Source organism: Ammospiza nelsoni, chromosome 2 (genome assembly GCF_027579445.1).
Source record: "Ammospiza nelsoni isolate bAmmNel1 chromosome 2, bAmmNel1.pri, whole genome shotgun sequence".
Lineage (NCBI taxonomy): Eukaryota > Metazoa > Chordata > Aves > Passeriformes > Passerellidae > Ammospiza > Ammospiza nelsoni.
This window is the reverse complement of record NC_080634.1, coordinates 109,548,789-109,576,374: the sequence shown is the minus strand read 5'-3', so window position 1 is coordinate 109,576,374 and position 27,586 is coordinate 109,548,789. Positions and strand designations below refer to the sequence as shown.

Genomic DNA, 27,586 nt, shown 5'->3' with positions numbered 1-27,586 from the left:
CTCAACAGTTCTTGCATTTTTTTTGGTTTGTTTTTTTGGTTTGTTTTTTTTTTTCCTAATAAATCAAATGTAGTTTAAAAGACAGAGATTACTTCAGTAGTCAAGTAAAAATAATAATCAAGTAAGCTGAGAAAGTCTTAGTATTGATAACAACAACATCAGCTACTTTTGGCTGCATTAGAATTTCTGTTTGGAACAGTACAAGTGGGAGAGAAGTTTCCACTTGTAAGTTGGTTTGGTCCATAGGGTAGTTCTGGTGAGTGTGAGTTTTGATTCATTTTAGAGGCAACTAAATCGTAAGCTCTTCTCAGAGTGCACACGTGATGTGCTGAAGGGATCTGATTTGGTCTTTCAGAACTTCATGATTCTCCTTTGCATAATTTTATAGGGCACATTTAAGTGGGGATAATTCTTTAAGGGGACTGGATTAAGTGTAATAGACAGTAAAACCCCTAATACACATTTCATACAGATTCAGAAACCTCATCCCCAGCTGCCTCAAACTAAAGATAGTCACATAACTTTATTCATTCTGTCATGAGGAGGTGACAGCGTGAACCCTTAACTGCAGAAGGGCCTTAACAACTGGGCTGTCAGAATGTTTTGGGAAATCTTGCATGCTCTTTCTGTTCCCTGAGAGCATGGGAATGTAATTTCACCCCAGAGAAACAAAAGTGGTTTTTAAGGGTATGTTGGCCTTTGTCATGACTTTTCAGGGCTTGACGTGTTGGAACTCCACTAGAGTCTGTATGGCTGCTTTAGGAATACTTTGGCAATAAACATACAGCATCACTACAGGGCTTCCTCAGCTGAGTAAAGTATCTGGAAAACTTCAGCATTTCATTCAGAGTCATGTAGGTACACAGATTTAATGTGGAACTGATTGTAAGAAGCATATAATGGAGTTTACAGGTTGATATAGTTATGTATTCCTGTACATCCTCTCTTTCCCTGCTTTGGATTCTGTGGTTAACATTAGCTAAAACACATGATAAAAAGGTCTAAGAGAGGTAATTGAAGGGTTTCTACCCATTTAGAACAGTGCAAAATACAGGTAGATACATTTGGGTGCCAAAAGAACTAGTAATGCCTTTGATTTTGGGTATGTGGTCTACATATTTATTGTGTGGGATATGCACAGGCCACTTTCTAGTGAGCTCACCTGAAAAGACAAAGTTTTAAATGAAGCAGAGAAATGAAGATTTATCAGTATATCAACTTGAATAGCTTTTAAAGAGAAGAATGTCAAAGCAGAGAAGTTACATGAAATGTCCACAGGAGGTTTAGATGCAAAGCTTCCAGTCTTGAAAGTGATTTTGCAAGTGCATCCTTGTGGCCATCTGAGTTTCAGTCAATTGACTGGCATTCCAAAATGAATTCTGTGCCTTGTTCTTGGGAAATGCTCCTTTGCAGCTCCTGTAGGCCTGGCTAACAGCTCCCTGTTCCTCTCAGCACCTCGCTGAGCTGCCAACACCTGCGTCTTGCTGTGATTTTGTCATCCTGCTGCCTGTCACTTTGCAAGCTTCTCTCTCTCTCTCCTAGAATGTCTTTTTAAAGAAACCTAACATGCAAAGTGAGGGAAACAAACAGCAGATTCTATCCCTCACAAAGCAAGAAGCTACTGTGAAAAATAAATAAGTTTTCATAATGTCATAATGTGTGCATGTTTGCCACACTTGGCATAACTACAGCTGTTATTTCAGTTCTGATTACATTTTTTGTATGCAGTATTTACCTTTTCCACACACAGGAATATCAAAAGCACATGGAGGCTTTTGATCAGAATGTAGCTAATGTCACTACTTGGATGTATCGTGCTGAAATACTGTTGGATGAATCTGACAAACAAAAACCCCAGCAAAAAGAGGAAATTCTTAAGGTAAAAAAATGTGATTTACTGGAAAGCATTAATTTTATTCTAAAAAGGACTGTATCACAACTAGCATATTTCAAAAGGTATTACAAATGGATTAAAATTCTTTTTTCTGTGCTAAAGCTACCCTCTGGCAACTTGTAGATTACTTAATAAATTTGCTCTGTAATACCAAAATTAAATCCCTGCAGAAATAAAACCAGATTGTTATTATAATTCTTGGAAACTTCCTGTTGATAAAACAGCAGCTTATTAAACACATGTCTGCTGGAAAATACTCCTTTAACTCAAGATTTTATTTTGTTTGAAAAAAATATTTTTTTGTCTCCTTTATTTTTAATTGTATTTCTGTTTTTCTGTGATATTTTTCCAATATGTATGATATTTCTGTCATATGATTGTCTTAATTCTACAAACATTGCTTACACTGAGGCCAGATCAGCAACACAGACAAGAATTTTATATGTTGAACTAGCTGTAGCATCAGGGATCTTGGTTTTAGTTGGCCAATTGTATCATTTGACCAAATGATGAAAAATTATCTTGTAATATGGATGTGTATGTTAAAATATCTCATTTAAAATACCTTCCTTAAGAACAACATCAAATTATTATCTTAAGGGACTTTTTCTTCTGAAGTCATTGTGAAATTTTACTTTGTAATCAACTCCATGGTTATTCAAAATATCTGAGTAGACTTTGCAAATCAAAATAAGAATTGTATTGCTGACACTGACATAATGATGCCATTTGCTGCAGAAAAAGTTTACAAATTCTAGGGCATAAATCAATGCCTCATTGATCTCAGCAGGATTATGAGACTGGCTTTTGTAGATGAATGAACAATTTTGCCACCATCAGGTACAAAGTAAAATTATCAATACCTATATTTATGTTTGCATTTCACAAAGGTAGTTGATGCAGACAGTGAAATATAATTCTTAATGCCCAACTGTATTTCTGATTCCCAAATGCCTTGCTATCTATTTTTGGCCTCTGCCTGTTCTGGGATCTACTGATAAGATTGATATTGCAGAGAATAAAGGTTTTTGCCCTAGTTTTTTTTTTTTTCTTCTTTTTTTTTTTTTTTTTTTTTAATTTGTGACAGATTTATAGAAAAAATTAGAAAAAGTAGGACTTTTTTTTTTTAATTTGGTAATTTTTACTTGTCTGAACTATGACCCTGAGCAGTATTGAAAGCAACAATTGCACATCCAGTTCTATAATACATGAATCAGCAGCTCTTCCTAGCTTTAGGAACATAGAATAATTTAGTGCATCCTGAAATATGCTGCAATATTATTGCAGATAAGAATCTGCCTAGAAATAATGATCCCCATTAATTTCAGCCAGGGGATACTAAAACAGACTTTTAGATACATTCCTGCTATAAATTTGAGGGATACGAGCGGGAACGTTATCCCAAGGTATTTCTACTGGATTTACACACTCATGCATAATTATCTGAATTTGCTTTGTGGTTTTGCTCCCTATTCCTTTGCACACTTTCTCTCTCTCTCTCTCTTTCTCTCTCTCTGCATTTATTACTAACTTCAAGCCCTGTCTCTTGCTCACGGACTGTAGCGCTTAAAGGCTGAGCTGAATGACATTCACCCCAAGGTGGACTCTGTGCGTGACCAGGCCAGAGACTTGATGGCAAACCGTGGGGACCACTGCAGGAAAGTGGTGGAGCCCAAACTCTCAGAGCTCAACCAGCGATTTGCAGCTATATCACAGAGAATTAAGAGTGTGAAGGTAGGAGGGCTTGCTTCCATAAAGGAGATGCATAAAAAAATGCTTGTGTTTGCATAAAAAATGGTGGTTTGCAGTGGTGCACAATCACAGCTACATAGAGGGCTACTGTTCCTCAAAACACTAAGCTTTAAAAGGAAAACAATGTAGAAGGATTTTTTTTTTTTTTATTAAGTGTGACAATTTGGCGGTTTTGGCAATAAGATATTTTTTCACTGTTTCACGATTAGAAGTATTCACTGAATTTACATGAATGTAACAATGATTAAGTCATTAACTTACAAAAGATGAACATCTGAGAATTACTAAGTCTCTAACTTTGCAAAGTATGAGTAGCCTTTTTTCATATGGATTTGGTTTTGAGAGCTAATTTTTCTTCAAGTGAATTTAGTCTTTTCCTACGAGTCTGAGATTCACCAATGCTGGCAATAGAAATAGATAGGTAGAGGTTATATCAATTTTACTTCAGTTACTCATCTGTAGAACCAGCATGACTGCTAAATCTGAATTCAGTGTGGATTAGGCAATTTTAGCCAAGTTGTGCCTTCTGATTTGGAATGAAGAAGGATATAAGTCACCTACTTTCTCCACAGTATTTTGCTGCCTTTATTCTGAAGAGCTATTTAGCAGATTAAATGAGACAGCCATGAAGGTTGATAGAGAGGATAATGGGAATGCACAGATCCTGATCCAAACTATTATTGCTGGTCACTGTACTAACAGTGGAAACAAATGCACAGAGATCCATGGCAAAGCAGGAAATAAGCTTGGCAAAAAGCATAAGCAAAGAGAAATGGTTTCCTTGAGTTGTTGGATCTGTGCAGAGCTCAGTATCCTGCCTAACCAGCACATCTCTGTGGATATTTGCATTTATTTAGGTATCATTTCTGAAGCAAAATAATGTCTTCTGAATAAAGGTTACATTTTTTTTCCTAGTAGCCATCAGTAGTATTGCAACCATTCCAGCTTCTTATCTACTTCTTAAACATGTACAAGCTGTAGACTGAGGACATCTTTACAAGAACTGTGTTGTCTGATGTTTTTGCTCTGAACATCTGCTATCTGCAGTCTGGATTTCCATCTCACTTTTACTTTGCACTTCCAAATTATTGTAAACTGTCAGAGTTGATGCAACCTTTGGTGGGATCCTATGAAATTATTGCTTGTCCTAGAGAAAAATGGGACTGCCTGTAGATGGCTTATTGGGGGTTCAGTGGGCTCACTCAAAGAAGGGACAAAAGATTCTTATCAAGATGCAGTGTCTTCAGAACACAGCCTGCAAATATCTTCCACCTGCAGCCTTCTCTCTCTCAGGTTTTCTTCCATTTCTGAGGGCAAAATGGGCTGGAATTGGCAGAGCCACACTAAGATTTAGAGAAGTGCCCAGCAAGATGAGAGGAATTACTACAGCACACAAATGATAATGGTAAATTAGAATTTAGGGGACCTTTTCCAGGACCTTGGAAAATGCACAAGTAGAAAATTATTCACAAAGGGTACTTACTATTATAAGTATTAAATCAGATAGAGAGGTAAAAACCACTCTGAATTATTGACTCTTCACTGACTTGCTATATGAATTTGGATAAAGAACCAAATTACTGGGTACTTTATTTTGTCTACCTGTATAATGTAAGCAATTGTACATTCTTTATGATTTTGGCTTAATGAGCTGGAAAATTATTATTATTTTGGGGTGATATGCTTCCTAAATGTTTTTTTGCTTTTTTCCCCCCATATTTATGTAAAATTATTCACTCTGTGAAAGATTAAAACATAAATTCAAGATCGAAAGCTCTCATAACCTATTTTCAATAATTACTCATCTGCCTTCAAATTAGGTTTTTTAATAAAATATTAACAATAATCAGTACAACAGTGAAGTAAATAAGAAATAATCCATTAAGTCAGTGAATTGTAGTATATAATTGTAATGTTGAGAATTAACAAAATGTTCGTAGTATACTGAAAGGAGACTTAACATTTTGAAGTAGTCTTTGAACATCATTCAATTGCTGGAATTCATTTGGTATTTTTCTTTCCACTTTCTTCTTTGTTATTGTTTTTAGCCTTTTTCAGAGACAATAGATTTTATATTCCAATTTTATTAGTTGGCTTGTCTTTTAATGGCATTTAAGTACCTTAGAAAATATTCTTCAGAGCATTTGAGAAGAAATTACTGTGTTGTTTTCTATTATTTCTACCTCAGCTGAAGTGCATGATGAGTGTAATTCTGAGCCTCTTAATGAAAATTTGTGAGCACAGTATTATTCTCTATAAATATTGTACATGATTATATTTCCATTAATGTTTGTAAATGTGCAAAATCTTTGTTGCTAAAATAATCAACCAGATACAATTAAGGCTTTTTTACTCTGAGTCTTCCAGGTCATCTGAGAATATATTTCATTTGTCATCCTATCTCATTTTTTACCTGATTAATTTTTATTGTTGCTGTCTTCATTGCATAATAAATAATATAATAACTAATATATTAATAAGTAATTTTTCCAGAGGAAAGAGTAAAGGAGAACTAGTTAGGATACAATGTGCTTATGTCTTTAGCAAGACAGTTGCACATCCAAGAGTTCCTAGACCATCAAAAAGCATTACCTTTAAGTATAAAGTTTCTGCAAGAACCACTGAGATTTTCTTTTTTCTTCTTGCCTTTAAAGCTTTGAATGAAGAAGCACTTTCTGTTGATAATTTGTGATAATTTGCAATTAATAAATAGGCTATATATTGTAAATAATATATGTACATATATGTTCACAGGCACTCATGTCAGCTCGACAGAAGGCAGTGCATTGTTGTTAATAAGGAGCACCTCTTGGAGAGTTCAAAACTGAATACTGAACTAAAGCACCATAATTAAACTGTGATTTATTTTTTAGAGGAATTGAGTCTGTTTTGTTTGGTTGATTTTGTTTTTTCATCCTGAATTGTTGTTGAGGCTTTTTGAAACAAAAGCTGAACTTTTGTTGATTTTTTTCCCAATATGTTGTGAAATACTATTAGGGGAATATCTAACACTAAGATTTTCTGTCCTTTGTTTAGTAGCATTCACCTAACACTTTTACTATTTTATGTGAGAAAACAATGCTGTCAAAACTGAACCAGATTAACATTAAAATTTTCTCAATTATTAATAGTACAGGATTTTTTCAACTGAATGGACTTCTTGTATCTGTATGAATAATTTCTGAAAAGCCAGATTTAACCAATTAGTGTAAGCTTTTTTTTTTTTTTTTTAGAAAAATACTATTTATTTGGACTTGTTCTTACACACAAATGTGAGAATGTTTTTGTTTTTATTTTTAATTTTCACTCACCTTAAAATTCTTTGGTTTACTTACATGGAAATTCTACATAAATTTGTAACTTTATGTGTATCTTTGGGTACTTTGAGTATGCTGTAGATATTTTTGAACATGGTGGAAAATCTACTATTGTTTTAGAAACAGGTGGTAGCACAGATATCTCTTTTCATTTGTTTCTAATAAAACTATGAAATGTGTGCTTTAAATAAATAATCTTTGTATTTCTCCATTTTAGCCCTTCATTCCTTTGAAGGAATTGGAGCAATTTGACTTCGATATACAAAAAATGCTTGAACCACTGGAGGTTGAAATTCAGCAGGGAGTGAATCTGAAAGAGGAGGACTTCAATAAAGATATGGTAATTTGGTTGAAATGGAAGTCTGAGCAAAATAAGCAGGGAGATGAAAAAATCTGAGTGAAAATCAGAAACCCATATCTGTGTTAGGATCTTTGGATATAACTTAGGCAAAATTTTTCTATGCCAATATATTATAAAATCAAAAGTCACAAATTAGCACTAACTAAAATTTTTTGTGCTAACTTATTTTTTAATTTACCAGAAAAACATTTCTTTTTGCTTATGAAAACACTAAGCAGACCATGAATGTTATCCATGTACTACTACCAGCAGTATTACAAAACAAGGAATGGATATTAAAATATCTGTAGTAGTATAATAGACCAGGAAAAGTCAGAATGATGTAACAAAATGGGCAATATAGTAAAAGAATACATTCACTAAAAATAAATGGTCATGAAAAAAATGCCACTTGTCAATTTTTTATTAACCAATCTGCCTATAGCATTTAATGGAAATAGATTTTGTGGCTGTGGTAAGCTTTATTACTTAAGTTTTATCATTGCAAGTCATAAAACCATTTATTCATATTTGCTGGGGGGAAAGGAAAAAGAGGAGTAAAATACTGCAGTGCTTTGCTACTATTGCAATTGTGGTGTGTGTTCCCCAGATTGATTTTCAAGGAGATGACATTTTTTGGCTGGGCAAAAAGGGAGTTTCACCTTTGGACGCTTTTTTCTTGAGTCCTTGCAAGATCAAATTTATATTTGTTTACTACCAATATAAAGACTCAATGTTATTTTATTTTTAAGGAATTCTTCAAATGTTTATGTTTCATATCAGTGCTGGAAGGAATCTTAACCGGCTGTTTTTTCTTTTATTCTTAATCTTAACCAGCTGGTTTTTCTTTTATTATTTTATTTATTATTTCTTTATTCTTTTATTTCTTTTATAAAATTTTAGGCTCCATGTCCTGCATGCAGAATTTAGCATATGTATGTAGTGTTAAAATCAAAGTGAATCAAGTTTGATGGTGTAGTTTCCATTGCCTGAGCATTTTTGGTTCCTTTTCTTTGCATCAAATGCTTGGAGTGGTTCAAGACACTGCCAGAAGCTGTGACATAGATTCAGCTTCAAAGATTCATAGATTTGTAGGTGGCTTCTGCGTAAAAAATTCTTAGTGATAGCATTTGCCCAATCAGAACAGCTGATTTTCAATGTGGTACACAGAATGGTCAGTAATTGCATGGTCTGCCAGCATACTGGCAATTTCAATCTCTACTGACAGCGATTTAGAATATTTTGCATATAACTATTCTTTTTGTTTGAAAGTAAAATATATTTCAAGCTTTTGCCTCTGTTTTTATACTGTTATCCTGGATGCTGCATAAGATCTAATACCAAAAATCTGTAGATTTGCAGGTGCTGTCTTTCTTTTATCCCTCTACATATATTGTAGAAAGCAAGTAAAAGTTACTTGATCATCAGTATACAACTGCAAGTGGCTGCTACATGATTACTTTAGCATAGTCTGTGTCTACTAGTACTTAAGTAACAATTAGATTAAAATGCACGTTATATTGGTTATTTTTTTTAAATCAGAGTGAAGAGGATGAGAGCACAGTGAAAGAATTGCTGCAAAGGGGCGACAGGCTTCAAAAGGGAGTCACAGATGAGAAAAAACGTGAGGAAATAAAGACAAAACAACAGCTGTTGCGGACTAAACATAATGCCCTCAAGGTATAGGAGCTACAGTTATAAGCACATGCTATTAAACCCTTTTTTTTCCATTTCAGGGCATCTTTTTGCTAAATGATTTGTCCTTACTATTTAGAGTGAGTAATTTGGCTATAGATGTATTTTTTTATACAGTTCTCTTGGTGCCTTGCAAAAGGCATTTTACAATCTCCAGCTCGACAAGAATTTTCTTGTCCTCAGCATTACAACTGTGTGACTGCCAATTGGACAGCACTGATTTCTTTGATAATTCCTTTTTTAACATATAATGTGTCTTTTATATTCCTTCAGCAACAATCAAGACCTTAGATGGAATCAGGTCCCGCAAACTTAAATTCTCCGTCGAATAACACACTTCTGGCCATGAATAAATTGTTTCTCCTTCAGTAAAATACTCAGACTCCTATTGGAAGAGTGGCTCCAGCCTCTCTAGAATAGGATAGGTGGTGTTACCAATAGACATAGCAGCTGAGAGGCTGAAACCCAGAGTTGCATATGAACATTCTGAGTTGACAGAATCCAAGAGGTAAAACTGTGTGATATTGTTCCTAGAAATGCACCTGGTGTGTTTCCATGCCATGTGGACCAGCTAACAGATATAATTGGAAGTGTCATCTTTCTATGGCAAATAAAAGTGATGAAAGATAGAATCTTACAATTAGAGAGTCACCTTGGTCACCTACCTGGAACTATAGGCTCTGGCTACTGCAGGAGAGTTTTTATGTCGTCAGCAAGCAGAATCTCTCTTTGGATAATTTTAATAAAGTTATCTTTGATTTGGGGCACATAGCATGTTGCATTTTATTTTACTTATTTTTTGCATGCTCTTTCCTTTCCTGTGGATTTCATTCTAATTCTTACAATTTTGCAAGTCTGTTTGAATTCAGGAGAAGGATAGCTAGGATATACTGTTGTTTTGTCCACATTTAAAAGAAGCTTGAAATCTATTAGGTGTATCTTTGACTGTTCCAAGCTAAATGGAAGCAATTCATAATTTTTATGTTGGAGAAACAAGAACAGTGTTTATTGCACTGTGCTATTGACCAGATCCTCCCTGGCTGTTTTTTATGGTCTAGTGATAGATTTTCCTTTGGGTGACTCAGTTAAGGCATTCACCCTGGTGAAAAAATTCAAGGAATGGTTGAGGCAAATTAATTTGAGTATTTTTATATAAAATATACTAGTAATTTTTTAATTTACTTCCTAATAAGAAATTATAGTAATTAAAATATTTTCTGAATTCTGCATGAGTGAAGTTTAGCAGTTAAAGCAAATGTGTATTTAATAACATTTTTAAGGGAAAAAGCAAACCTTTTATAACTTCCTGCTAAAGAAAAGTTTTAATCCTTTTTAAAGCAGAGTTATAATCACAAGGCATTTGTTATGTATGTGGTATTTCATTTAGATAAAGAAAACCTGTCTTTGAAAACATTTCTGCATTGCAGTGATTTTCATTTGAATAGCTTCAGAGTTTTCATGCAGGCTAGAAATTCACAGGAGTCCACAAAATACAGAAGTCCCACTTTTGACTAGATACTAAGTGGGCTGTGTTTCCATCTGTCCAGTAAGTATTCTGAGCAGAAGTGTTTTATATAAAATATTGACATTTATGTAAGAGTCTTAACTTCTCTGAATATTGGTGACTGTCTCAGTGGTTTATTCAACATGTGAACAACACTGAAATAGGTAACCTCATTTTAAACAAACAAAAAAATTTGTTAAACTGATGCAAATATGTTCACTTACTCATATGCTTGCTTTAAATATCAACATTTAATTAAGAAATTAGCAATTTTGTACACCTTTTTCCCTTCAGTGTGCACACATGCCAGTTCATATTTTATAAGCCTTTAATTCATATTCTAATAATGTCTGCACTGTGAACAGGACTTGAGAGCTCAAAGAAGAAAAAAGGCTTTAGAGATTTCTCATCAATGGTATCAGTACAAGAGGCAGGCTGATGACCTAATGACATGGCTGGATGACATTGAGAAAAAGTTAGCCGGTCTGCCAGACCACAAAGATGAGCAGAAGCTAAAGGTAATGTTGTTTTGGGTTGGCAATGATAGATCTTTTGGAGTGATAGTTTATCTGTAGAACAGACAGCAAATGCAACAAGCAACCCTATCTTATAGCTACAGACAATTATATATTCAGTTCTGTATTTCTAGTTTTAGTAAAGCAAACCCTAATTATCTGTGTTCAAAGTGACATTTCTTTGTTGTACTATATTTTCTATTTGTTTCCTATACAGAATGATATATAAATAATTTGAAACACACTAAATATAATGTTTTGTCAATAATACAGAAAGTGCACAATGTATTAAGAAGCATCAAATGTTTTCTAGTAAAAATTGTAATTGATTTTATGTATCTTTGTTCCAGATGAACAAATGACTTACCAATATATGGATGACCTCTATCTCATGTTAGCACATTCATTTTCATCAGAACATGTTCATATGTCACTGTCAAACTCTATAGATTTATTTACATACTGTCAAAGGTTTTCCTGGTTTATTTTACATCGTCTTTCTTTGCTTCATTCTCTGTTGAGTTTCCCACGGAGTAAAATAGGAGTTAACTAGCACATTAAAGACCCTAATACTATATTTGTAAGCTGTTCAAAAACTATTTGTCCTGAATATGCTGACCCTTACTGAGAAAGTAATTTCTCCTGTTGCCCATCCCAGTGTACTAGCAAGAATCTGAACATGGGAACTGTTGGCCTCTGCTAACAGTTTCAGAGTGTAGCAGCTCTTAGGATCTCTACAGCCCATCCCAAGAAGCTTCTTCAATTTCAGTTATTTTTGTTTTGTTTAAATGTAAAATATGAATAATATGAAAATAAGCTGTAAATTTTACTTGTGACAATAAAATGGAAATGGATTTTCTGACGGAAGTATTTTGCTAATTTTAAGTTGATTGATCTAGTTAGCTAACTGTCCTGGGCCCTGTATTGGTTTTGCTCACTAGGAGATTGGTGGAGAATTGGAGAAGAAGAAGGAAGATCTGAATGCGGTGCACAGGCAGGCTGAACGCCTGTCTAAGGATGGGGCTGCAAAAGCAGTGGAGCCAACCCTGATACAGCTCAGCAAGCGCTGGCAAGATTTTGAGAGCAAATTTGCTCAGTTTCGAAGACTCAACTATGCACAAATTGTGAGTTGTTACTGGCAAACCCCTATGTTTGCAACTGCTACTACTAACAGCATCCTACTAACAATGAGAGCATCAGGGTCAGTGTCAACTCTCCAGACTTTAATAAGAAAAGCCCTATTGTGTGCAACTGGGGGAAGCTTTATATACTCTGATACAGTAGTGATCTGCTTTGGTCTTAAAATTGCCCTTAAGGTAAATCAGTCATTTACAAAAAACTCAGCAATGAAATATTTGTGTTTATTTCTGTTGCCTCATTATTTTTCCATAACATTTATCAGTTTAAAAATGTTAGTTTGCCATGCATCTATTTTTTTCACTGAACATGAAAAACACAAAAGTTGTCTTTTCCAAACTACCCATCCCATGCCAATTTTTAATTGGTTTTTTTATTTGTCCATAACATGTTATACTCACTTTAGGAAGTGATTGGAAAAATTTTTATGACTCTATATATACATATCCTTTTCTTCAAAGTTCTGCTTGAACTCTCAAACAAGTTTTTGTAAGAAAATGTAACTTTAAATTTCACAGGATGAAAACATAATTTTACAAACCATCTTCATGTCTTCTGAATTTGAGTTGTTTAGTTGTATATAAAATACAGTTACTCTTACTGGTTTATACATGCTGCAATAACTGGGTAAATAAAAGGGAAATAAACTGTCAGTATTCCAGATTTAAAAACAAGATATGTATTGAGTGTTAACCATTTTGAAGTTTACCAGAGGTTGCTTTTGCTCTTAAATGAGTTTTTTCTTGCCATTCCTACTACTCTGCACATTGTCTTCTGGGTTTTTGATTTTATATGAAGAAAGATAAGATTTGCTTTTAAGGAAGTTGTTGCTTTATGTGCTCTCTGTAATCTTAAAGTGCTAGTGGTAAAAGAGTGTTTCATCAAAATACAATTTTATTTATTTTTAAATGTAACTAGATTGCAGAGAGAACATACTGACAGGATAATAATAATTTAAATATGTGAAGTGCTCTTTTTTAATTGATATGTGGTAAACTATGTTTTAAGAAGGAAAAAAAATTCAAAAACTAGCAATATGTATAAACTTCTGATAAATATAGTCCTCTATATAATGTACTATATTGTGTATTTTTAACTTTTCTAATACTAAGTTACATAATGTATATGTAAAACTAATACTTTGGATAGTTATGCAGTTAATGGAAGCAATCAGAGAAACATTAACTTTGGTTTGTATGTTATTAAATCTTGTTCCATCTGATTACACTATTCAGATTACTATGGTTTATATTAAACTTGATGGATGTAATCAGTCGCAAATTGTTTATATTGACATGGAGCTAGAGCGAGAGTCACTTTGTCTTGTAAATAAGTTGGCTTTTTTAATGAATATATTTGTTCCTTTGATAATCAAGTAAGAAATCAGATTGTGCATGCAATTTATATAAAACATTCTGCTGTTGCTGTGCTTTTTTATGTCACCCACCACCTACCATGACAGGGGATGAATACACCCATTATAAAATTTTACTAGCAGATCAATAAACTTTATTTTAGCATATTTTTCTTTAAAATATGTAAGATAGATGTGCATCAGCATGTTTTTGAATTGCTCAGATGAGTACACTCACCGACTTTTTAAATTCATGTAACCATTACATACATTTTTATTCTTAAAGTATATAATTATATACTGTATTTATAACCTTAAAAGGTTACATTTTTAAATATTAAATATTTCATGCAAGAAGTCTATTTCTTACTATTTATCTAGGGGATGAGATGATTCAACGAAATTTACATGTACACAGGACAATTACTGTATCCCACTCATTTCACATGAGAAATATCTCTCTCTGTTGGCAATGACTAAGGTGATGTTCATATGAAATATTTTAGAATTTATGCAGAAGCTACTGAGACATGATAGAGGCAGTACATTTTCATGACCCAAATCAGAATAAGAAGTGCAATGGCCTTGTTGTTGTTACTGTTTTGACTTTGCTGAATTAGTGAAACAGAGGGAATTTCTCAAGGTTTTTTTTCTTTTTCTTAAACAGCTGAACTACCTACCTCACAGGGATGTTGTGAGGATGCATTAATTGTTTGTGCAAGACTTTAAAATACAAAAGAAAAATGAAAATTCAAACTATTCACTTGAACACATGCATATACCATCAAAAATAACTTCCACAGAGATTTTCTATGTTAACCAACAACTGAATAAAGCCATACAATAAAAATACAAAATTGATTTTTTCTTTAAAGCAAAAGAAATAGAAAAATGCTGCATTTATTTATAATTTATGACGTATTCCATAATAGTTATTTAGCAACTGAAACTTGTTATAAATCAGTGAGAGTTTAGTTTTACTGTGTATCTTGCAATTCATTACACTTCGCTGAATAAACATAGCAAGACTGCACTGAAGAAAACCTTTAATTATGTTGCTTAATGACAGATTTGCATTTCTTACATTTTGTTGGAGCTAATATATTTTTGATATCAAAGTGTGAAATTAGAATTATCATGCTCCCCTGGATTTTATTTTTTCCGTAGTATTTGTTGGGCAGACCTGTCAGAAGGATATAGGGACCATGAACTTAGAAGGATTTATTCTTTCTAGAATGGTGGATCCTTGTTAAATCCTGTGTCTCACAAATACATAGCAGCCAATATCCAAAAGCTAATTGACAAATATATATTGGTGTATATTTAGAAAAAGGAATTTCCTGTCACCGCTTTTGAGAATAGAGTATATTATATCACCTCAAATATGCATGTTCTGTTTAATAACATTTTTGAGATATCAATAAGTTTGGTATAGTGTGATCCTCTATGTGAGAATTTTCAGCAAGTGACATGACATTCTATAATGAAAAAGTTGGGTTTATTGCATTTACAGATTAAACATGATACACGAATACATAAATGCAACTGCAAAAAACCTAAAATCACATTGAATGGAAAAAAATTGCAGAGTTCTTGTTGTCTTAAAAGTTTTTCTCTCACACATTGTTGTCTTTATTAATATGTGGCAGAATAAACAGTGGGCAGAAAATCAGTTGGTAGTAACACCAGTAAATCTGAATGAAATCTGAATAACTTGTAAAAATGAGTGAAATATCTCTCTATAGTATTTAAAAATTATTAACTACTAAATCCCACTGAAATCCATGATAGATTAAGATACTCTTTGAAAAAACAAGCCTTTACCATTTAATCCTAAAACAGTATGCAATTTTTGAGTACTAAAATTGCATGCATTTTAAAAAATCAGTAAAAAAGAATATTAGAGATGTTAAGGGACAATTGTTTCTAAAGCACCTCTGCAGAATTGAATATCATTAATCCTTGGCACTCACGCAGTACCTTCAGAAAAGTTTGTCATATCCCTCTGCTACAAACTAAACATGAATCCAGTTATACTGCTTTTCTGAAACAGTTTAACCACTCTTCCAGGGTGGTGAAAATAGATATCCATTGCAGAGAAAAGGGTAGATTTGGATTGTTTCATTCAAGTAAGGATCAAAATCAGTTATCAATATGTTGAGTAAGGTTAATTAAACTATCCTACTGTCAGTTTTCTAGATTTTTTTCCCAATGTTGTCATTTCAGCAGCCTATGAGCATATTTGTGTCATGGCTTAGCTTAGATTTTCCTGGGCTGACTGAAATTACTCTGGGTGTAGAGTGCTGAAAGCCTTTATCATTAGACAACATTTTCTAGATGAACACAGGTGCAGAGCCTACACTGTAAATTCTTATTTCATATGTGTCCTATTACCATATTTTATCAAGATGCTCAACATTCTCTCTGCTATTACACATGGTGGTCTTTCAGCTTTCCTCTCTTGGCGGAGCTATGCATGCTGCAAATCATAAAACAGAGTATCTTCAGGACAAGAGAAGCTCTTGCAATCTGTCAAAATTATGTGTCTACTATTGTATATACAAGTAAAAGAATAGGCTTACCAATTTCAGTAATTTTATTGGTGACACACACAAACATTCTATTGAAATTTATGATCATTTTACTCCTGAAATATTTGGGCCTGGGTTTTGGCCATACAGAATTGATTGAATGATAAACAACCAGAGAAACTCTCTTTTTCATACCAATTAGACTATGTTATGACCAGAAATGAATAAGGAATATAGTTATACAAAACTTGTATTTATTTTTATAAGGTAAGTGGTTTAGTTTGAGATGTTTGATAGTCACCTGCACCATGGATAAAATACCAGCGTCCTTAGTACTTTGTTTTTCCAAATGAAAGTCAGCATTTTATTTACAAACCTTTAAAGCATTCAGAAATTCAAAATGCCTGTCTCCTAACTGGATAATCATTTCAGGTGAGAGAACATGTGATCAACTCCTGGAACCAGATTAAGAACTGCTCAAATTTACATTTGAAATTCAAGACTTTGTTTACTTTCAGTCCTTAAGAGCATATTGCGATATCCAGTTAATATTTCCCTGTGCAGCACTATTTAGTTCGTTTTATAAAATTTAAACATTTCTTTTTACCATTAAAATATTTATATATATATATATATATATCAAGATATTTTCTAAACTATAAATCAAACATTTCTTTAAATAAATATATCACAGTTAGATAAACACAGGACTCGGTGTCCTGATTGTCTATCTGCATCAAAATAACCTGGACACTTCAATGGTGATGTGTTACCGTTGTTTTCAGTTGTTTTCCAGTTTTCACAAATACTGGTGCTGGAATGAAGTGTTTTTTTTCTCTTATCCTTGCTTAAACATTTCTTGGGTTAAATAAACAAGTAATGGCTGACAAGAAAAAGGGGCAAACTAATGCTTCATTATTTATAAAATGAGTGGAGAGAGAGAAATAGAAGAGAGAAAAGACATTAGAAAAAGCAGGAAAACACCTGCTGGACAGAACTGTGCAGTGATGGATTAGTGTCCACTTCACCTGTGCACTTTGGGTCTGTTAAGAATGGGACAGAGGTGATTCTGTGACACCATTTAACTTTTCTGAGATTGGCAGTGGCACCTTTTTAAAACAGATAGCTTTACACAGCATAGCTAAAGACGATTTTTTTGACTGTGGTCTTCAAAAAGCAGGATGAGGATGAATAAGGAACTTTGGGAAGAGAATCACAGGTGAATGTTTACACCTATTTTCCAGTATCCATCAACCTGGAAATTCCTGTTATAAATTCTATTCCAAATAGTTTAAGTGTATTTAAAATCCTTCAATTTTCTGCCTGATTTAAGATAAGGTTATGGGAAAGATGGGACAATATCAACTGAAGATGGATGTTGTCTTTGATATATATATATCTTTTTTGCATAAGTGGACAAGTTTACTGTGCTGTTTTCAGTTTTTCTAAGGAAGTTTTTTCTTCTCTCATAGTTCCTTTTTAATTATGTACAGTATTCACTCTCATCATTGCCAAGCTATAGCAATTTCCCTGTACAATTAAGTTAAAAAATCCCATATTGTGAGTGACAGAACTTCACAGAAAATATTTTTCTTGGCCATTTTTCATTATATGTTATAAACTTAAGTGATCGAAATTGCATTCTCAGTTTTAAAATGAAACTTGATATTTTTACCTTATCACATAGGAGTGAAAACTCTTGTTGCAACATGGAGTAAAGCAGTGTTAGAAATTTGTCTTTAAATTATATAGTTATACAAATGGTCTTAGCCATGCCACAGGCTTTTCTCACTCCTCACAGAATGGCTGAGATGGAAACAAGGCCAAGCCTTGGGTTAAAAAATCATGTACAACACAGAACCCAGTGGTCCCTGCTTTCAGACCAAATTGAGCATTATGTAACTATAATATTTTCTTCTTTATAATTATCCAGTTATTTGGAAAACAAGGCAGCTAATTACCATCTTATTTTCTCTGCTATAGTATATTATGATTTATTAGTGTAATAAATTACATGCTGTGGATTTTGGTGTCAATAATTACTTGGCACTATTACTGCATTAAATAATAGGGGAAAATACCTCCTGCAGAGTGATCTGGTCCTAAGTGACAATATTTTTTGAAGAGATGATGTTCATCTCTTATCTACAATTCAGAATGTCAACATCACTCATGGCTGGAAGGTTTTTTTTGGTGTGGTTAGGATTTTTTAGAGGTTTTTTCAGTTTTGTCTCTTTTTTTGTTTTGTTGGTTTTTTTTGGTTGATGTTTGTTGTTTTTGTTATTATTTTTCGTGGATGTATCTGAATATACACACAAAGCTAGGGAAGGAAGAAAATTTGTAGATGTACAGAGTGAGTGCTGAATTTTCTATTTGAGCATATTTAATTAGCTTTCAGAACTTCTGGATTGACAACAATTTTGTTCACATCATTTAAAGAAACAAATATTTGTCCTGAAGTAAAAAAATCAGCCTAAGTGACATAGGTAACACTTTTTGACATTTCTGGAAGGTGTAAAAATTTAAGGTTTAGGACTTTGCCCTTTGAAGTTGTCGCATTCGTTATGGATGTGGTACTTCAATTGTTTTTTACTTTGTTTCCTAAATTATGTTGAAATAATCTAACAGATGTAGCTGGAATATCTGGAAAGTTGGCATCACAAATCAGCAGTCAATTTCAAAATGGTCTAGTCAATTCAGATATCAGTAGGCTGTATAATAACATATCTGAACTTTATCATTAATTGGTTTCTGGTGATCACTCAGTAGTTACACATACTTACTCAAGAGAGCCCAAAAGCTTCATGCCCTCAGGCAGCATAAATGCTATCTAAGATTGGCACTTCTGTAGTCCTAATAAATCAGCCATTAAATAAGTTGGCATTGATCAAAATCTGTTCATAAGTAGGCTGGCTTCCAGCAACATGTGTGATACTAATTCTGCCATTATTATCACTGTGTCACTTCTATAGCTTATCACTGTCCAAGAAATGTGATTGTGAAATTCTATTTTGAGGAAAAAATAATTTGAAATTCCTTTTATTCTTCTGGAATTATATTTCCTTCTGTGTGACTGAGTTTATGATACTGGTTTAACAAATTCCAAGTGGACATTACAGCTACAGGGATATAGGAATGTGTACGAGTTTAATTTTCTGAACTATGAAGTAGACATTTACTGAAGTATGACGTGTAATGTCTATATGTATTTTTGCTGTGAAAAATTACAAGATCAATCCAAGAAATGGCTAACTTCTCTGAATTTATATATTCTATAGTTAGCACACAAAAACTTTCAAATACATTTTGTCTACTGGAAGGTAACACATTTAAGTCAATTGCAAAAATATTTTCCAGTTAAACCCTTATAAAATACTAAACAATATTTTAAAATACTTGTTGAAAATCAGTCTAGGATGTAGATTTTGCAGTGTTGTGATTTTTCTCTTATCAAAATATAATGTAAGCATTTGCTTATTTTGTGATTTCTAACACTGATAATGCCTATCTCTCTTTGCTCATTGGTGCTCTCTCCCCCCAAATTCCTACTGACTGTGCAGGGTCTGAGCAGTGTTTTGTAAATACTTATGATACAGACTGTTACAAAAATTACAAATTTCTGTTTAAAGAAATTTGACAGATTTGTCAGTTTTGCTCTGATACATTTAAATATTGAGATACGCCATCATTATCAGAAGCAATTAGAATTTATGAATGATTTATTTAGAACAAGAGAAATTTTCTATATTGCAGTAGTTCCAATTAGTCAATAATGCCATAATGTTACTCTCTTTTGTTTTTGTTCAGGACACAGTAACATTGCAGATGGGGTATAAAATACAGATTATTCTATTTTTGATTGTTTTGTTTTTTTGCAAATAATCACTTATATCAGATATACTGAATTATATGAGAGTCTTCTGCCCCAGTCTCATAATATTTGAAATTAATTTATTTTTCTCTTTGCTTAGCAAGTAGGTACCAGTGGAAATTATCCGGTTAAAAATTAACAGCAAAACTGCTGAAATTTCTGAATCATCTTAGTCCCTTATTTCTGTGCAAGTTGGCAGTTGGCAGGTCTTTAGTAAGGAGAGCTGGGTAAGTTTTCAAAATAGCTGCTTTTGGGTTCAATGTGTAGCTGTACCTCAGTTTGAGGAGAGCTCCTATCCAGAATCAATTATCTAAGCCAAAATAAAACAAAAGTGTTGTTCAGCAAGTGAGAAAGGGATGTTCAATTTCCTGCTTGACCAAGTGCATTTGACATCTTGGAGGGCTCCAAACGCATGAGGGTGTGAGGACCAGAAAGGTTTGGCTGCATATCAAAATGCTTTGTCATAGTTTTTAAACTTTACATAAAATAACCAAAAAACACCAAAAAACAAACAAACAAACAAAAACACAACAAAAAAAAAAAAACACAACAAAGTTACAACTATGAATACTCTGGATTTACTTTTTTAAATTAATTGCTACAGCTTTTGTCTCTATTTTTCTTCTTCTCTTACCTGCCCTCTGCCACATCTAAGGGATTTATCAGAGTGCAGCAGAACTGTCTGAGGTATTGGGAGATATCCCATAATTTGGACCTATACATACAGGAAAGAGGCATTTTCTTACAGAGAAATCTTTTGCATTGCAATCAAATTATGAAGGGAACTTAAACAGAAGTAACTTCAGGTTGGTTGATGCCTGTTGATGGATAGTTTTCAAAATCAAATTCTGTAATTTTCTGTTGCTACTCCTAGAATCTAAAATTTACTGAAATGTTTTCTAATTAATGCCATTGTTAGGAATAGCTTCATTTTGGCTGTCTTTATTTAATTTTATGTATAGATTAAGAAGAGTCCTTTTATCACAGAAGAAAAACTGTTAAAGTAGCATTTCTTGATAAGGTAAGCCTTAGCAGAGAAGTGGTGTGAAGGCATAAAGCACTCTCTGTCCAAGAACAGTGCTGAAAATAGTAATGTATAGAAAATAGTAATTTTTAAAGTTTCTTTTTTTATGTGACTATGAAATCAGATACAAACATTAAACTATATGGTTTAAGTGTTGCAATATGTAGGATTTTGTGGACTGCAACCATTCTGCAACATGAGTAGAAAAAAAATAATATACATAAGACTATATTTATGTTCTTATATAAAAGTTTTTTTCTCAATATTTTAAAGATATTTTATTGTTTCCAAGTGTCTTTTAAGGTCTTGTCTTCGTAAAATTACAGAGGAAATTTATAAATTTTTAATTCTGCATCGAGGATTTAGGTCTCCCTGTACTTGAAAGAGATGCTTCTTTTTGTACTGATAACTTGTTTGTGATTGACTACAGTCATCCAACCTCATAGTGAAAATTCCATATAATCAGTATAATTTTGATCTTTCTACTTATATGCACACTAACAGGAAAGATATGCCAGCAACACTGAAGGCAGAATAAATTTCTCTGAATGTTAGCTGACCTCACCACTCTCAGTTGGCATAGGAACTGATGAATAAAAGCTTTTTTATAAATATATACTTCAAAGTGAATATTGATCTCTGATAGAATTTTATGACACTTTTGTGTGTCTAATTCTTTATTTGATATATTGATGGTGAACATGGGCTGGCAGATGCCATGTAATACATAAGTTTTTTGGACTCTCTCAGGTATCACTGCCTTTGTCCAGAATGTGCGTGCTGTCTGCTCCGATTTTTTTCATGTGTTTTCATGTCTGCTCCAATTTTTTAGCATATCACATTTATTCTGCAGAGGTCACTGAATTTTTTACACTCATATACTTCTGCTTGCAAGGAATGCTTTCTTAAGTGTAATTTCACTTTGAGGGTAGGCACATTTGTTTGTCTTCCTTGGACCTCTCATCAGGGTGCAGCCAGGAGCAATGTTGAGGTGTAACAATGGTGATGGGAGGTTTTGCAGCTTTACTCCTCCCATGTATGTGTGAAGTCATCATGAGAAGGGACCAAAAAAATAAAACAGTTGTCAAGATGTGACGCAAGAAAGTTGGAGGCTTTCTGGTTGTAAACTCTTGAACAGCAAAAGTGATGTTGAGATTATTCCATCTGCAAAAAGAAGAGAGGAAATGGATGTACTGGGATTGGTGAAAGGTGCTTTAACAATAAATTTTTCACTGTTAAATGGAAATTAGCAGCATTCTGCAAGATTAGTTAGCTCTGATGCCACTGCTTTGTTAGATGTAGGGAGAAATGATCTCAAGTGTTTCTGTGGGGAAGGTATGTGAATTTCTTGACAAAACCTGCATTATTCCAGTATTTTTGTTGAGTTTTTGTAGTAATTATGTTTGGTTGGTTTGTTTTGGTTTTGCTTATTGGCCTTCTCTTTAAGGGTCAGATAATGTATTTGTTTCTTACAGTTTTGTTGCACCTGGTGGGGCATGTTAACTCTCAATAAAATCAGTTTAAGTGAAGTAATGTGTATGGAAGGATTGTGTCCCTTAATTGAAATTATGTAATGATGGTGAAGAAAATTCAATTTACTATTTGAGACATGATAATGCTTAATAAAAAACATTGCATGAAATTTTGAATTTTACACAAAATACGTTGTTCTTTCAGAGACAAAAAAAATCTTTGCATCATTAAATCACTGATAATCAAGGAAAAAATATCACTAAAATTATATTCTACAAAAATAGGAATATAGGAAATGGCCAGTTACCTCAACATTTCCCAATCACTTAGCAGTTCATTTGTAGTTTAAATGTATATTGTACTATATATATGTATATTTTAAATACCAATTTAAATATTTTTAAGTAAATATTTTTAAGTAACTGTAATACATTCTGCCATTTTAATAGATTCAACTTATCCAAACCCATTCTGAAATGGTTATCTAAATCTTTAATTTCCACTTTCGTATTAATTTTTAATCCTTATAGAGTCTTAACCTTCTATGGTCCTGATGAGCCATTTTGGCATTATCAATTACATATATCTGTACTGAATTAATATTATTTTAGTAGTAGTTGCTCCCACCTTCTATGATCTCCTTTTGTGAGGTTTTTATTTTTCTCACTACAGTGTTAGGTTATGATCCAGTTTCAGCTTTGCATTTCTAGTAAAATACTTATCTAGAATATAAGGAAGGACTTGGCCTGTTTTATTGTCTAATATAAGGCAATTCCAGGGAACATTGAGGCAAGCTAAAAATGCTTCTCTCTGCTCATTAAAGTCATCAATTCTGCCCCTGCCTACCCTCCATTCCTTGGTGCACAATGGCAGCTTCTGCTGTGGATTGTATCATGATACTTTAAATGAAGGAAAGAAAGTCCTGTGACCTGTTGAAAACTCCAATAAAGATAAAGATACCTAATCCTTGATTTCTAAAGTAGTATCAAATTTTCATCTCTTTAAAAAAAAAAATAGTATTCAGAAACTAATTTATTTTGACTGTGACTTTTTTTTTTTAATAATGCACCAAAATATGAGGGCATGTTCTGATAGGTGTCTACTTTTATAAATCTATCCTTTCATTTGTTTATTTATTTTTTTATTTATTTCTCTTATTGTAGTGTTTTACAGTTTAGCCAACAATGTAAACAGTAAAACTATACAAGTAATCATCCAGCTATGAGAAATATTTAAAGTAAGGGAAGTGTGAATATATCCCATTTTTCTTCATAACAATAATTGAAAGGTACCTGATTTTGCCACTATAAATAATTACATGTGATAACCATGAAGTGTTTACACATCCAATTTCTGCTTGACCTTTTTGTAGTTTCAGGAATAGTTTAGAGTGAGAAGACACAGATTTTGTTTTATCTAAATAGATGCATGTGCAGATATGTGTGTATATATTTATTGGCCTAAATTTGGGTTGAAAAGAGTAGTCTAATCACATACAATTGTTGAATCAAATTGTATATTGTATGCTGCTTCACATATTCATGTGACCTTTTTTGAGTGGAAACCCTTGCACACTTAGCATGCTCTTTTCATTACTGCGAGTGGAAATATTCTGTCCTCTGAGTCAAAAAGAAAAATACAAATATAGTCAAAATATTCTTTATGTAGGTCTGATGTTCATTGCTGCATGTAGAAGTGTCTCACTGTAGTCTAGAGGAATTAAAACATATATATTGCTGCATGCAGGTCTCAGTGGCCTCTTGAAATTCTCCCATTTTCTAATCAAATGGGACAGCTCTTTCTTTAGGTTTACTGGAGTAAACTGTTATTTTTGCAGGGCCTGTGACTCATGAAACATATGGGGGGCAAGCACAATTTTTTCAAAGCAACTTATTTTAAATAATAAAAATTATGGCAGTGATATGGTAATTAGAGAGGTTTCAGTGTTAGCAGATGTACTGAGAAAGTCATTTAGTGAGAAAAGTGTAAGCAAAGCAATTAAATTTGCATAAGAAATGCAACAGAATAACACAAGTCTACAGCTAACTTTATGGGCTTTATATGTGATATGCATACATCTTCTAGAGTGTGTATATGCATATTTTAAGACTCTAAAGAAAATTGAAGAACCAGATGACTCAGCTCGGTAACTGAAGAGAGAAATATGTCCTGAATTAAAATGAGACACCTTGCTGAGGTAGTGTGTGCTTATATTTGTTTTCTTTTGCATAATGAGTAGCTAAATAATGATATTGTTTTCTTCAGGACCATTGATCAATTGTCTTTTACATAAATGGCTCCAAATCTAAATAACAGAATTTTTGAACATTTACCAACAAATACTTGTACATTTTTTTGAGGTTGACAGTAATTAAAGTTTATACTTTTGAGAAGACAGACATCAAACACAAAGGATCTTGGTCCCACAGTAGGAATCCATTAACAAATTTATGCTTGTGAAACCACAAATAATTGATATCTTAAACTATCCCTTTTTAAATGGGCATGCAGGTGATTTAGTATTCGAAGTTTAGTGAAAAGGAACAATCAGAGATCTCCCTGCTCCAAAGAACACTTTTGGTATTACATTTTTATCTTTGATTCTTTTACAAATCAGATGGGAAATACAGAGAATTTATAGAAACAGCCACTTTTTTGTCACCTTATATGTCAGTATGCTTTCAAATGCCATCAAACAATTAAGTGTTTTCTTGGAACCCAAACATTCTGGGATGTATTTACATTTGGTGTATGCATGTGCTTCCAGAATAGGATGTCTATTTCATATTTTTCCATATTAAAAAAAAAAAAAGAAGAAATCTTAACTTCATGAAGAGTTGTGCTGCTGAGTTTTCTTTTAAGAATGCATTAAAGACCATTCAAATCAGAAACTTCCAAATTATACTTCCTAGATTAAAGAACAAATTTTTAGTATAGTTGGAAGAATAGAGTTACCATATTTGCTATACATTGCATTTTATTTAAGGAATTCTGTCTATTATACAAATCATAATTTTACTTGATGCCTTGAAATTATTTATTATTTTAGACTTGGCATGCATGAAATTTCTTAATGAAGGGCAGCTTTTTAAGAGGTGTGGTGATATAAAATTAAAGGACAATTACTAAAATCTCAGTAATACCATAATCTCACCATACTCTTGCATTTCCTCTCTGCATTTCTTTGGAGAGTAGAAGAAAAGCTTGCACACTCTTGCATGGATTAATTTCAGTACCCACCATTTAAAACGCACAAGGAACATGAGTTATCTGTGTCAGAAACCTCAGATATTTCCTGCATTTGGCCTTGGAAGTTACTTTTGATTTTTTTGTTTCTGGGTTGTGAACTGGAAATGCATTGTTGTAATTTTGTCTGGTGTTAAGAAACTAAAGGAAGCATTCTGTTGTATATCTGTACTAGCAAACAGTTCGTGAAGATACAACTTTTGTGATGACTGAAACTAGGACTGTGGAAACCACTCATGTGCCTTCTACGTACCTGGCAGAGATCCTTCACCTTCTGCAAGCCTTGTCTGAAGTGGAAGAGCGCCTTAATTCTCCTGTTCTGCAGGCTAAGGACTGTGAGGACCTCTTCAAACAAGAAGAGTGTCTCAAGGTAAGACGGAAAGATTTTCTTAGCAATGATTGGATTGCGTCATTTTGGGTCTTCTTCAAGTTGGCAGCCTGTGCTCATTCTCAGACACCTTTTACAAGTTCTAAGCCCATCTCTGTGATGTGTGCATATATGGATGTTTGTATTTGGGGGCACATTGGGGTAAAATATGAGAAACTCTGAAGTGTTCATTTACTTTTACCTGTTTAACCTGTATTTGGAGGACAAGAGTGTTATGGTATCTGCGTATTAAATCCTTGAATGGAAGAGAAAGGATGGAGAGGCACAGTATATTTAAAGATAGAATTTGTGGTTAAAGGTTTGTTTGCATGTGGCTAATGGAAAAAAGTTCTTCACTGAATTACTGTGACTTTAAATATTACTGTGTAGTTTCTTCAGTGCTTGAAATATTACTGTCTGGTTTGTTCAATGCTTGCAATACCGAAATCCTTTGAAACTGGTGGAATTTTTTCAACTCAGAATTGACATAAGAAGAGAATGAGATTAAAGTTGTAAGTCTAAGTAGATGAATGAGTTATCAGCTTTTGCAGAATAATGTTTGTGTGAGGAAAGCCTTGCAAAAAATTGCGCTCAAGTGCTGTATATAATTACAGCAATTCCAAATTGTCATCCAGCATGAAGAGAAGACTATATTTCCATTTTTCTGTGATTATTTAGGAAAAAGAATATTTTAAAAAAGAAGTAAATACTAGCATAAAGAGACTGGAATTTGCCTACAGTCAGCTATAAGAAAGAAGCTTAGAGGGGGAATCAGGGCAGTAGCTCTGGCTATATGCTCTGAATTTTCCTCTGTGGGAGCTCATTTATCTCTTTCCACGTTAGAGGATATGTAACAAAACCACATCCATATGGTGCTGTTAGCTTCTGTAAAATCACATCTGTTTATAATTCTTATACATTCATAGATATATATTTTAGGCATTTGTGTGCACATACACATGTGCTCACACACAAATATTCTTACCATCTTGTGAAAATTAGGATGTTTTCAATTTCCTAGCAAGGCAGTAGAGTTGGGTAGTGAAGCATAACAGTGGAGTGTTGGATCAGAGTAAGTACAGAACTGGTAATAGGATGTCAATCAATAGATGTCAAATACCAGTAGGCTGTTGCTTTTACCACTTCTGATTTAGTACCAGTAAAGTAAAGTCAGTCTGAGTATTGAAGCACAAAACAAGCCAATCTAATTGTCATTCTTCATTTTAAACAATCCCTTCTGCACAAAAAACAAACAACAAAAAACAACAAAAAACAACTTATATACTATGCAAATCATGGCTAATGAGTGCCTACTTGCTCCTTGTTGATGAACTTCTGTTTACTAATAGATTGGATGGAGAAACAGAGGATGGAGAAACCTCAAGAAGTTTACTGGGAAATTAGTTCCTTTAGTTCTTAGTTCCTTAGTTCTTCTCAGTGCTTTACATTTGGGCTAGCTTCATCTGATTTATATCCTTAAGTAATCTGTTGTTCACCCACATACATTTGGTATTATTGGAGTTGACACCAACTTTAATAATATTGATTACTGAGGTTACAAGTAAG

The 27,586-nt window shown here is 33.3% G+C and overlaps 1 protein-coding gene across 2 annotated transcripts in view; it reads left to right on the top strand.

The window, feature by feature from the left end:
• The window catches only part of DMD (dystrophin), a 1,160,174-nt gene that overhangs the window by 554,586 nt on the left and 578,002 nt on the right, over positions 1-27,586 (top strand). For both annotated transcript variants that reach the window (XM_059491405.1, XM_059491401.1), the window contains exons 36-42: positions 1,751-1,879; positions 3,458-3,628; positions 7,181-7,303; positions 8,846-8,983; positions 10,868-11,020; positions 11,959-12,141; positions 25,829-26,023. In XM_059491405.1, the coding sequence (XP_059347388.1) occupies positions 1,751-1,879; positions 3,458-3,628; positions 7,181-7,303; positions 8,846-8,983; positions 10,868-11,020; positions 11,959-12,141; positions 25,829-26,023 (1,092 nt within the window). The remainder of the gene's footprint in view (positions 1-1,750; positions 1,880-3,457; positions 3,629-7,180; positions 7,304-8,845; positions 8,984-10,867; positions 11,021-11,958; positions 12,142-25,828; positions 26,024-27,586) is intronic.